A 13561-nucleotide genomic window follows, 5' to 3' on the forward strand; every position below is an offset into this window, starting at 1 on the left:
CAAGGACACATTCCTAGAGATGCAACCGTGAAACAGCCCAGGACATGCCCTTCAGCTTCAGATACTCCATCAACTTTTCTCCAAAAAAGCTGGTATGATTTCCTCTCAATCTGACAACCTGTTGGCCTGTTGCTGTAGTCTAGCTCAAACCACTACTTCCTCAATATTTCTTACTGTTATTCTCAGTCAACCTACTACTCTGGGGCAGAAGCATCTTATGATCTTTCTCACTTCTGTGATGACCGGGTGAGGCTGGACAGTTTCTTTGTCTTCTTGTGCATCATGCCATCTTTCCTGGCTTATGGGGTCATATCACTGGCCTGTTTCCTTACTTGTTTATAGGAGCATATTTTCCTCAAAAAAAGAAAAAAAGACTATGAATGACCCTTCATCTTTTGAAGTGCTACAAATATAACTAGCTAAAAGGGGCCTTGTTTGTCCCCAGATTTACAGTGACACTTGGTATAGACTGCTATCAACTCAAGGTCATCAGGGTTGTGACTGGAATAGATAGGATGAGAAAGGGATTCTATAGTCTCTACTCAGCTTTGGACAAATAATGAGTAACTTAGGAACAAAAGACACTAAACCCTGTGGCTTGACTAACAAGGTAATACTGCTTGTTACCTTGTTATGGTCTGTTACTTATATTCCAGTTGCCATGTGGTCAAAGGGGCTCCTTCTCAGAGATCTTAGATTAACCATCACAGACCAGTAACAGTGATGAACAGACACCAATACACCACTGCTGCCTTAGAGGTGTACAGCAGCAAGTACTACTGCTGCAGGTTACACAGCAGTTTAGTCTTCTGTTAAAGAGAGTCAAACTGGGTCAGGTGGTGGTGGTAGTGGTGGCGCACGCCTTTAATCCCAGCGCTCAGCTAGGTCTACAAAGGGAGTTCCAGGATAGCCAGATACAAGGGGAAACCTTGCCTTGAGAAACCAACATAAACAAACAAACCAATAAAATAAAAATACTCAAATTACCATGTGGATGGGACTTGAACCACAATTCTGGAGCCTTCTAGACTGATCTGGGGTGCATAGGCTTCTTTATTTTCAATCTGTGCTGTGTCGACAACCACCTAGGAAATTTTAAAACAAAGGTAACCACCAGGTTCAGAGTTCCGTGATTGGCAGAAGTATCAATAGCACATCTGTACTGAGACAGTGAGGCCCCTGAGACAACAGCCAGTAACCGAATTCTAACTGTGGGGTCCACTCAACTTTGCAGGCATGTACCACACTGTAGCTGTTAGAATTACAAATCCCTCAAAAATGAGTGTAGCTGTACATGCCTATCACCCCAACACTTGTGAGGCTACGACAGGTGCGTTGTGAGTTGGAGGTGAGCTGTGCAGTATGAGACCTTGTCTCATAATGAAGAAATAATGAGGCTGGAGAGCAGGCTCAGACACTCAAAGTACTCCCTGCTCTTCCAGAAGTTCTGAGTCCCAGTACCCACATCAGGCTGGTCACTGTCACCTGCATCTCCAGCTCCAGCATATTCAATGGCCTCTTTTGGCTTCCACACTCATGCCCCCCCCCCACTTGATTTAAAAATAAAATCCTAAAATTTAAATGGAAGAGATATATGAAGGAAAGGATTGGAGAAAGGAAAGAAAGTGAAATAGAAGGGAAAAAAGAGAGGAAGAGACTATCCATACTTTAGTAATTTTAAATTTTTATATGATTGAAAGGAAAAAAATAATTAGAAGTAGAGCCAAGCTGGGCCTGCTGATGCAGGTCTATAACCTAAGACACTTGCAGGGCTAAGGCAGAAAGGCTGCAAATTCAAGGGCTGAGGATCCAGCTCACGAGCAGAAAGCTGCATCTCTATTTTGGGGGGGTGGGGGCGAGTTCAAGCTACTCATAGGTACTTCTCATGATTCCAAACAGCTTCTAGTGGTGTTGATTTCTACTGCTATAAATGGGGCTCCCACAGCTGGACCTTCAGGAAACATTTCCTGTCCAACAACAGCCTTTGTTGGACCTGACAGGTGCTTCCTCTCTCCTAAAGGTTCTTTGTCAGCTACACAAAGGAGCCCTGCCATCAGTGGGTAGGAAGTAAAACCCACTGGGTTCTGAGTATGATTAGACATTTCCCCCTTAGCTCATACTGTTTTCTGAAAACAGCCTTTTCCTAATGTACACTGTGTTCCAGGGAGCATATTGCAAGAGCTTCAGCTAACAGTCTGAGGATATGGCTCAGTCTCTCTTTTCTAAGTTAGTAGGGTAACTACTATTTCTTGCTTTTCTTACATATACAGATCTTCAAGGAAACAGAGCCCAGCTCTGTGAATAGGTCCCCACACCTGCCCATCACAAGGCAGCACCGCCCTAAACTAAGTGGCCTGAGACCTAATCTGTATGAAACAGGACAGGCACCATTCCAAGCTCTCCTTTCATAAATAAAGCAGAAATTAATACTACAAAGAGTATTTACATTTTTGTTTGAGATAGGGTGTCGCTCTGTAGCCCTGGCTAGCCAAGAGCTGTCTCTGTAGACCAGGCTGACCTCAAACTCAGATGCACCTGCCTCTACCTCCAGAGTGCCATCACACCCAGCAAGTTCTTTAATTTTTGAACACTCAGATTAGCTTCTTCTAAACCCTGATGCAAATGCTCAATCTTTTAAAAGGAGCCATGACTACAAGGTAGAACCAAGTACATGCAAGTCACATAGGTGGGTGTGCTAGACAAAAAAACCTAACAGTGGCAAGTGGTGGTGGCGTACGTCTTTAATCCCAGCTCTTGGAGGCAGAGCACTTGGAGGCAGAGACAGATGGATCTCGTGAGTTTGAGATCAGCCTGGTCTACGAGAGCTAGTTCCAGGACAGTGAGGGCTGTTACACAGAGAAATCCTGTCTCAAAAAAGAAAAAGAAAAAAATAATCTTACAGTGATTACAGATGCTAAGCTCTGGACCCTATCCAGAGTTTCTTTTTGTTTTTTTTTTTATTTTGTTTTATCTCTGACAGGTAAAAATATTAAAGCTCTGTCCTGTCTTGAAGTTGATACTGTGATTTTCTTGTTCAAAAGGTAATGAATGGCCAGACAGCTGGGTAGGAAACGTTTGGACTGGGTCCTGCTGATACAAGCACCAGTCACAAATGGATGACAGGAACAGCCAAGAGGAGTTGTCACAGCAAGGCAGACAGAACAGGCTAAGTGCAGAGGCTGAAGTAAGAGGCCACTGGCCTGGCTCACTGGAGAACAGGAAACTCCAGTGTGGTGCCCAAGCAGTACTAATGCACTTGTTTCTTTAAGACAAGGGAAGTCTACAACAGCATCACTCCACAACTACATTCCCAGTAAATACAGGTGGTGGCACACGCCTTTAATCCCAGCATGGGAAGGAAGCAGAGGTGAGTTTGGAGCCAGCCTGGTCTACACAGCCAGCTCCAGGATAGTCAAGGCTACACAGAAAAACCCTGTCTCAAAAAAACAAAAAATACAAAAACCAAAACCCAAACAAACAAACAAACAAAACTTTCAGTTTTGTGGGGAGAGCAGGGTCTTCCTAGGTCTCTCAAACCAGCCTCAAACACTTCCTTTTGCCTCAGTCTCCTGAGTGCAGTGTTTTTGTACATATGCCACCCCACAGAAGCTGCTCTTATCCCTCACACATACTCACCAGTCCCGCCTGGCCAAACAGCAGCTGCACAGCAGTCTTACAGGCGCCCCGCCATGTGGACGGGCACACCTGATTCAGTACTTCTGTCACAGGAAGATCATCCCTAGGTGTGATTCCATTGTAGCAGCCCGCTTCCTTGATGAGCTGTAACATGGTATGCTACAAATCGACAGAGAGGGAAAAGTTCACACCTCAAAATTTTAACACTAGCAAGGCTCCAAAATCTGTAAGAGTGCATTTATACAACCATCCTCCAAAGAGACATTCTGACAACACCCAGATCATGCCATTTGAAAAACAAACAAACAAACAAACAAATAGGGAGGCAGGGTCTGTGTGTCTCTAGCTGACCCTACAACTCTATGTAGACCAGGATGGCCTGAAGCTTAGAGATCTACCTTTCTCTGCCTCCCTGAGTGCTGGAATTAAAGATATATGCCACCAAGCCTGGCCCGGGCCAACCTCAACATTTTTTTAGACAACTACATAGTATAGAGGCTCTGGAACAGCCCAAATGAGGCCAAGTTCCAGCTCTCCTAATTCCTAGGCATGACACTTTGGGCCTTGGTTCCTCTGTCAATAGAAACAGGGGAACAGCCACGCCTCAGTGAGACGCTGGATTGGGTAAACAATGCACGTGAAGCCCTCTGCTCTGATCCTTGCACCTATGGTGCTTCACAAGTGACTATGGCTGCGCTAAGATTTCTGTGACTTAATTCTCAAAACTGCCCCAGCAAACATTAATCAATCAACAGTAGTGCATTCAGAGTACTCTCAAACTCTGTTAAACATTTGAACAAAATTACTAAAAAAACTTTCTTAGCAAATGTCTTATGTTACCTTGGGGCTGGGAGTGACTTAGTGCTTGCTATGCATGTGAGAGGCCCTGGGTTCAACCCCTAGCACCATACACAGACAAAAAGAGACATCACAGGCTGCATTTGGCCATCACTGTACTCAGAAAAGTTAGAGTCTACTTCCTGATCTCTTCTGTGTTTTTTAATCTACATTCTTCAAAAGTCCTGAAGTTTCCCATAAATAGTTTTATTTCCAAGTGTACACTCAGTTACTGGAACCCAAGGAATCGATGGAAAGCTACCGTCTTAAGCTTCAGATTGTCAGCAGCCGACTCATTAAAGGAGACCCCCTTCAGGAAGTGCGATCCTATCTGCACAGGGACGGTGGGAAGCTCACACTGCATGGGCTGTGGGGGTGTCTGCCTTCGCCCCGTCTGTTGAGCTTCCGCTTCGCTGCAGCAGCCCTGGTAAAGGTTTGGATACGAGAGTGGAGGTGAACCCACAGCTCATGTGACAAAGCATTGGGTTCCCACAGGACTGAGTAAATAACTCCCAGAAAAGTATACCTGCAAACTTGCTTCGATGGCCTTTGGGTTCAGGTGGAAGCCAGCTTTCATTGCATATTCACAGTGGCCTAAGCTTTCCAATGCTATTTTATATGCCTGCAAGAATCAAGATTATGCAGCAGATCAGAATATGAGGAAGTCCAACAAAAATAGGAACTTCAAATTTCCAGTGTGGAAGGGGATAAGGAAGGCTAGGAGGATGAATATGACCAGAATACACTATATGCATACATGAAATTCTATACTATATGCACACATAAAGATAAGTTTAAAATTTTCTAGGTATTATTACTTTGTTATCTTTTTAAATGGTCCAACATTATTATTCTAATCTTGCCCCCTGGTGGAATCACTTCTCTATGCATCCGCCAGTACTGAAACACTTACCTGCAAAGCACTGTCAATTTTTATATTCAGATCTTTCAGCTGGTGCTCAGGAATCGCTGCACTCTGAGAACAAAAGAGTTGCTGGACTTCAATTCCCGCCAGGCGTCCATCACAGCCTCTCTCTCTTAATCTAGACGTTGCCTGTGATATAAATAGTAGCCAGTAGGTAAAGGAGGACACTACAGTTACTAGCAAAATTCAAACAGTACCACCAGCAACAAATCCTACACTTCATATTAAGTATCAAGCTGGATATACACCAGGGATTCTGGACTGTTCACATTACGAAGTCGGCAGTCTGAAACTTCGCAGGTTTATTTGTTTGATCTTTTTGGAGACAGTTTTGCCACGTAACCCAGAATGGCTTCAAGCTTACAACTGGCATGCCAGTGAACCATTAAAACTCTAAGAGGGAGCACAGCAGGCATGCCTCAGCCTCCTGAGTGCTGGGAATATAGCAGCTCTGGGCACTGCTTTTATTGAGGTGATAGAAACTGCCTTTGCCTCCTGCCTCCCGCAGAGCTCTGAGCACTCACGAGGCTATGAAGCAGAGCACACAGCCTCAGCCTCTCACCTGTACTTGCATGCATGTATAAAATATTTACAACACACATGCTGTCACTAATGAGAACCCTGATTCAAAACACAAATCAAGGATGATGAGATGGCTCAGTGGTTAAGAGCTGCTTAACCACTGGCTGCTCTTCCAAAGGACCCAAGTTCAATCCTCAGCATCCACAGGACAGCTCACATCCATCTGTAACTTCAGTTCCAGGGGAATTTATACCCTCTTCTGGCCACCCTTCTCACAGATTGCACATATGTGGGACACTAACATATGTGAAGGCAAAAATAAGTAAGTGGGGCATTGTGATAGACACCTATAACCCAACACTTGAAAGACTGAGGCAGAAGCATTGAGTTTGAGGTCTGTTTGGGCTATACAGCAACATACTAGCTCAAAAAAATGAGAGGGAATGGGCTGGGAAGAAAGGAGGGGGATGGAGAGAGAAGGAGAGAGGAGAGAGGGAGAGCGAAAGGCACTGACTGACTTTATAAAGTCTATGTAAAATGTATGTATATATGTATGTACGTACGTGTGTCATGTGTACCTACACTCATGGAATTGAGCAATCAGGCTTGATGACAAGCACCTTCACCCACTGAGCCACCTTATCAGCCCGAGAACTACTTTTGATTTGCTTCCATTCAAGTTTAAGTTCTGGGTGTAGAAAAGGACTAGAGTAGTGGTCTCAACGTTCCTAATGCTGCGACCTTTAAGACAGTTTTATGTTGTGATGACCCACAACTGTAAGATTATTTTTGTTGGGCTGGAGAGATGGCTCAGTGGTTGAGAGTGCTGGCTGCTCTTCCAGAGGTCCTGAGTTCAATTCCCAGCAACCGCATGGTGGCTCACAACCATCTGTAATGAGATCTGATGCCCTCTTCTGGCCTGCAGGCATAAATGGAGGCAGAATGCTGTATACATAATAAATAAACAAACAAACAAACAAACAAATAAATAAATGAAGAAGAATCTGAGGAGTCACGGGGTGGTGGTGAATGCCTTTAACACCAGCACTTGAGAGGCAGAGGCAAGTGGATCTCTGTGAGTTTGAGGTTAGCCTGGTCTACAGAATGAGTTCTAGGACATCCAGGGCTACTCAGAGAAACTCTGTCTCGAAAAAAAAGATTATGTCGCTATTACATATCTAATTTTGCTACTGTTATGAATCGTAATGTAAGTATCTGTGTTTTCCAATGGTCTTAGGTGACCCCTGTAAAAGGTCAGTTGAGAACCACTGGACTAGAGACTGCCATGGTAGAGTGGCCAGAGAAGGAATTGTACACTAGGCAGGATGTCCCATGAAAAGGCTTTGAGATAGCCTGCAGCCCACGACAGCAGGTCCTCAGCAATGAGATGGTGTAGGAATCAGAAGTCCCCAAAGGAGAACGCTCACTGTACAGTGTCAGGTCCCCTACCCCGTATCTGATCGCCATGCCATTCCATGCCACTCCTCTAGTCCTGTCCTCTAGTGAAGCTGTGATGGGAAGCAGCCGATTTTTGAGAGACTTCATGTGTCAAATAAATTAACAGGAAAATGGCTCGAATCACAAGCAAAGCAACAGATAAATGAGGTTCTAGGCTATTAGACCAGACGCTACTGTTTCTATTTATTTTTCTCAAGTTTTAGAGCTGATATGGTCATTAATGAGTTTCACTACAGCACTTCACACGTCTGCCTCTACACTTTGTTTAATTCACCCTCTCTATCACTGTCCTCTCCCGCTCTCCCACCCCTGCCTACATCGCCCTTGCTGGGCCCTTTTTTGCTTTAATGTCACATGGATTGTGTGACCTTTCTTCTTCCTGCCCAAGATCTCCTCCTTCTTTATTATGGCCCCCTTTTATCACACAAACACACACAGAGACTATATACATGTCTATAGAAACTTAAATCTAGGTTCTATATACCAAATAAAAAATGCTGTGTTTTATCTTTCTGGAACCGTGTTACTTAAGAATCTTTATATGCTAGGCAATGGTGGTACACATTTAATCCCAGCACTTGGAAGGCAGAGACAGGCAGATCTCTTTGAGTTCAAGGCCAGCCTGGTCTACAGAGAGAGTTTCAGGACAGGCTCCGAAGCTGTCTAGAAAAACCAAAAAAAAAAAAAAAACAAAAAAAAACCCACCTCTTTTTTTACATAGCAGGGCAGTGGTAGTGCACACATTTAATTCTAGCACTCAGGAGGAAGAGGCAAGTGGATCTATAAGTTCTAAGTCAGCCTCATCAAAGTTCCAGGACAGCCAGGGTGACACAGAAAAACTCTGTCTCAAACAAACAAAAATCCAACAAGAATAAAAACACAGAATACCCCAACAGGGTTGCGGATGCAGTTTCGTTTGTGGAGTGCTTACTTAGCATGCATGAAGTCCTGGGTTCCAACCCCAGCACCACATAAACCATTCATTCATAGGGTGTTGCATGAAACCCTAATGCTTGTGAGATCCATCTTAACAGACACTTCTGTTACCCAGCCTAGCTGGCTGTCTACTGAGCTAGCTCCACTATATCTTTCTTGACTTAGGTGCCAGCCTTTCCCCTGGCTCAGATCTTTGGAGTTTCCAGTACCACTCCGACTCTAAAGCAGGGCCCTTCCTCTTGGTATGGACAACTCCTGGACCCTCTATACTCTGTTTTTCTAAGTCTTTCTCTGCAAGTATCATAACAGTGCCGAGGATAAGCCTAACACGAAGTAGACATTCTTTTTCTGTTTTTGTTTTTCCACAGAGCTTCTCTGTGTAACAACCCTGGCTCACTATAGATCAGGTTGACCAAATTCACAGACATCTGCCTGCCTCTGCTTCCCAAGTCCTGGGATTACAGGCTTGCACCACCACTGGCTCAAAGTAGACACTTTTTTTTATATACAATGTATTTGTCATATTCTTTATTATTATGTATACATTGTTCTGCTTGTATTTCTGCTGCAGACCAGCAGAGGGCACAAGACCTCATTACAGATGGTTGTGAACCCCCATGTGGTTGCTGGGAATTGACCTCTGGAAGAACACTCAATGTTCTTAACCTCTGAGCCATCTCTCCAGCCCAAAGTAGACACTCTTAAAGGTATTTGCTGTCACAAGAATAAGCAAGCTAGTGGTGTTTACAACTCAATGTCTAAAGCAAGTGACTCTTCTGGGAGCCAAAGACAGAATTCTTGCAGTTTCTTCCACTGGAACTCATCCAGATCTCCCAGGTCAGTTACCTCAGCAGCCCCCCGCCAGGATCGCACAGCTTCCTCCAGTTCAGGTGTGTGGCCCACGCCAGACAGACTGCTGCTGTTCTTTTTTTCTGGCACAACTACCTCGGCAAAGCAAGAGTGAGCCACCGGCTGGACTTTCTGCCAGGCGTGAGTCAGAAACTGGAAATGGACTTGCACCACTGTCAAGAAACATCGCCCCAGCACCTGTGAAAACAAGAGAAGCAGGGGATTTTAGGTTGTGGACTGCTCACAGATTAGTTCAATGAATTCCCAACTGTCAACAGACTTGAAATCATAAAAGCATGAAATGCGAAGAAGCCCCTGGTCTTTTGGGCCTTGGTACTGGAAGTTTAGAAGTCAAAAATATTTCAAAGCAAGCACTAAGTTCCAGGAACAAATGGGTCTTCCAACTTCCTGCCACCTGTCCTCACTTCCATCTCAACTGTCTTTGAGTTCCTTCTGGGCAAGAGTCACTGCTACTCTCAATTATGGCCACAGAGTGTTCAGAATGCAAAGGAAAAGTCATGGCATGTGACTAAAAATCCGAAAGGTTGGTCTGACCTAGAAGAAAACATTCCACTGGAAATGGAACCCAAAGACACTGGCTGTTTCAGTGCTGTGCTAATATTGTTTTGAATAGAGTTGTATGTCATGTTCATAGTCTTACAAAACAAGGCTGAAAGACCAGTCTTCCAGGAGTCAGCAAAACAAAGGAGACAATTCCATCAACAGGGCAGAAAACCACTAACCCTACACACATCAGTAATTGGTTGGGTGGTTAATAATTCAAATAGGGTCTCACTACATAGCTCTTGCTGTATTGGAATTCACTCTCTAGACCAGGCTGGCCTTGAACTCACAGATATCTGTCTGCCTATGGTCAAGTCCTGGGTTATTAAAGGCATGTGCCACCATGTCCAGCTGGAAATTCTTTTCAAGCAATAAATTTGCCAGATGGTAGTGATGCATTTAGGTAACTCCAGCACTTGGGAGGTTTAAGTAGGTGCATCTGAGTTCAAGACCAGACTGGTCTACAAAGAGAGTTAAAAGCCAGCCTTGACTACAGAGTAAGCCCCTGCTTCAAAACAATAATATGTCGTGGGATATATTGGTCACATTCTGACATTCTCAAGACTGCCAATAAAGGTAAACCTTTATTGAATCAGAGGGCAAAGCCAACATTCAGCTGGCCAGAATTAACCATAGTTTTTGGCAGACCCAGATATAGAGAGACACAGGAATGAATAGGGAAGAGCTTAGAAAGATTTGAGGGCCTTTCTGATCTGGAAGAGTAGAGAGGAAGGGTCAGCTGATCGTTATTCCATCACTCTTTGGATCTAGCAAGTTTTTACCACAATATATGACTCTTGTGTTTTACTTAATAATAGAATAGAATAATCCCTTCATCTAGCATTTTAATAAAAGAAGTCAAAACCCTATGTTAATAGAGAAGTGTTCCAAATTGTTAGCCCTATGAACATATTAAGCCATGAAAGAGCATTTGCCTGGAGACCAGGACATCCGTTGTCTTTCTCGCTGCCTGGAAACTTTACTTCCTTTTCTTTATGTTTCTGGTGGTACTTAAGAGAATTGATTTCAGGGCCTGGAGCAGAACAAGCAAGAGCTAATATCCTCATACTTTTTATCTTTGTACTCTAAAACAAGGTCTCAGTCGGGCAATGGTGGCACACACCTTTAATCCCAGCAATAGGGAGGCAGAGACAGGCGGATCTCTGTGACTTCGAGGCCAGCCTGGTCTACGAAGCAAGTTCCAGGACAGCCAGGGCTGTTACACAGAGAGACCCTATCTCAAAAACAAACAAACAAACAACAACAACAAAAAACAAGGTCTCACTAAATAGTCCAGGCTATTTCAGGACTCCCAGTCTGGATTTTTTTTTTTTTTTACTTGACCACAACTGTGCTAAGTTTGTTACGATTTCCCAGATTGGAGAATTCCTAGTTCAAGGCCAGCCTGGGCAATTTGGTGAGACACCACCCCCCCACCCCCGCATCTCAAAAATAAAAGACTTCCAACTATCGGCATCTGCATTGTTTTCTACAAAGATTTAACATCCAAAAGAGTCTGTTAAGATACGGCACAAGTGGGCTGGTGGTGAGCTCACGAGGAGTGATGGACAAATCGTGCCAGGCAGATAGAACTTAAGTGTAAGGTTTTATTGGGGGAAGGGAAAGGAGTGGGAAAGGGGAGAGAGGGGGAGGGGGGGAAGGAGGGGGGGGGAGAAGAGGCAGGAAAAGTCCTGCCTGCCTCTTCTGAGAGTTGCCAGAAAGAGAGCTGGGGAGCGAGCGGAGCTTGTCTGTCTGTCTCTCTCTCTCTCTCTCTCTCTCTCTCTCAAGACAGGGTTTCTCTGTAGCTTTGAAGCCTGTCCTAGAACTAGCTCTTGTAGACCGGCTAGCCTCAAACTCACCGAGATCCACCTGCTTCTGCCTCCCAAGTGCTGGGATTAAAGGCATGGCACTACCACCGCCCAGCTGGAGCTTGTCACTTAAAGGAACCTGCTTGCCATGTGCAGAGGGGTGACACACTGTGCCAGGTTCCCAAGAAGCAGGGCCAAGGTGTGCCTGGATACTAACAGAGGCCCCTCACTCTAACGCCATCTCATCCAGAGGATCAGCCTAAAAGATTCAGCCACATAGAGAGGCTGTCCTTTATGACAAACCCAATCCAGCCTCACACATCAGAGGTATTTTGCTGAAGAAACTGGGACCAGCCAGCTCTCAATGTAACACCTACTCCCTCTGAATAATTATTCCCTCAGTGGAAATCACCAGAGCAAACAAGCCAAAGAAAAAACTTCATCCAAAACTAAAGTAAACCATCAAACAAAAAGCTTACACCCAAGTATCTGTCTTCTGTAGTGAACAGCTAAATTGCAGCTGAACTCCACCCAGACCTCCTGGGCTTCCACTACCTCTTTCCTCAGAGCTCCTCCTCATCAAGGCCACGTCTCTGAAGGGCAGCGTGAGGGACACAGAGTAGCCAACTTAAGCATACAGCTAGAGACACCTGATATGAATCACACACTACTAATCGGCTTTAATCGAGCATTCAGCATGTGCTTGTACACTACAGATTTCATATGGGTTGTACCACATTCCCAGAACACCCCATGAAGTCATCTCCATTTTACAGAGAGGAGACTGAGGCTAGGAAAGTTATGAAACTAGGTATCAAGGTTATGACACAAAATGGATGGGGCAGAGCAATCTCTTCATTTGTGTTGTGTCTAAGCTTTTAGCCAGCATGCCCCACTGCCTTCAGAACTCAATATCCAGACAGGCAGAGGCGACAGCACTGAGGCCAGCCACACAACAGAAATTCAGTCTTTACTACTGAGAAAGAGCACCTATTAGTACCCCAGTGCAGATTCAGAGGATTGGGGCTGGCTCATCCAGGACACTCTATCTTCCTTCTCCCTTGACCTCTTGGCAGGCTATGGGAGGAGGGAAGGGAGAGGGAGGGGAAGCGACGATGCCACCATGCTCTGGGGTCATTCTCAGTTTCTGACCAATAAAAATGACTCATTCTTTCTAATAATAAATATATAATATGTAAATGCCTAACATGTATAAAGCTGAAAAACCATGAGGGCACACAGGACGGAGAGTGGGAAAGCCCCTGTGCCATGAGGGTTACATACTAACGGGGCTAGGAGAGACAACAAAGCCATAAATAGACACACAAGTTCAGGTTCAGCTGGAGAAAGAAACTGCCTGGCAGGTGGTGAGGAAAAGGCTCTCTGAGGTTAGAGCCCAGGAAGAAAGCTACATCTCCCACTCTGAAAGAAAGATTCTGAGAGGTGATGGTGAAGCCTGGTGTCTGAATCACAGAAGTGTGAGGTTGGGGTGGGTCTCCCTGCTGCAGGATGCAGCGGGGGAGGAGATGCCAATCTGTCAATCAGTCTGCTGTCTCAGCCGCTTATTATGTGCTTGACCTCAAATGAGTCATTCAATCTACAGTTCTCTGTAACAAATGCCTCCCTCCTTCCCACGGTGTGTAAAGCATCAACCCAAATTAGGATTGTGGCAAAATACACGTTGTAAATAATTAAAGGGCAACACAACCCTGAGTTTTGGAACTGGTTTCAGTGACTACTTATTCTAAAATGTCACCTCGAGTAAGACACATAAACATCACCTTCTGAGAGGACAGGGTTCCCGTCACTGCCCACCCTTTCTCTTTATCTCATCTCACTTCTTGGCCCAGTCCCCAACCCCCATGATAGACCTCACCCTTCTTGACTCAGGGATGGGCCAGTTCTTGGGGAAGCCATACTCACACAGGTTTGGGAGAGTATGTGTCCCAGGGTCACAGTTCTTAGTTCATAAAGAGAAAGTTTCTTAGACTCAGGGCACATGAGGTTGCAGAATAGATTGGAAAAG

At 44.9% G+C, this 13561-nt stretch overlaps 1 protein-coding gene across 4 annotated transcripts in view; it reads right to left on the reverse strand.

The window, feature by feature from the left end:
• Positions 1-13561, reverse strand: part of Garre1 (granule associated Rac and RHOG effector 1) — an 81851-nt gene that overhangs the window by 22661 nt on the left and 45629 nt on the right. For all 4 annotated transcript variants that reach the window (XM_041653726.1, XM_041653723.1, XM_041653724.1 and 1 more), the window contains exons 4-9: positions 9161-9361; positions 5387-5527; positions 5000-5095; positions 4736-4897; positions 3637-3795; positions 988-1085 (exon numbers count right to left, since the gene is read on the reverse strand). In XM_041653726.1, coding sequence (XP_041509660.1) covers positions 988-1085; positions 3637-3795; positions 4736-4897; positions 5000-5095; positions 5387-5527; positions 9161-9361 — 857 coding nt within the window. The remainder of the gene's footprint in view (positions 1-987; positions 1086-3636; positions 3796-4735; positions 4898-4999; positions 5096-5386; positions 5528-9160; positions 9362-13561) is intronic.

This window comes from Microtus oregoni, unplaced genomic scaffold, assembly GCF_018167655.1.
Source record: "Microtus oregoni isolate MIOR12 unplaced genomic scaffold, Mior012 000006F_ref0000085, whole genome shotgun sequence".
Taxonomy (NCBI): Eukaryota; Metazoa; Chordata; class Mammalia; order Rodentia; family Cricetidae; genus Microtus; species Microtus oregoni.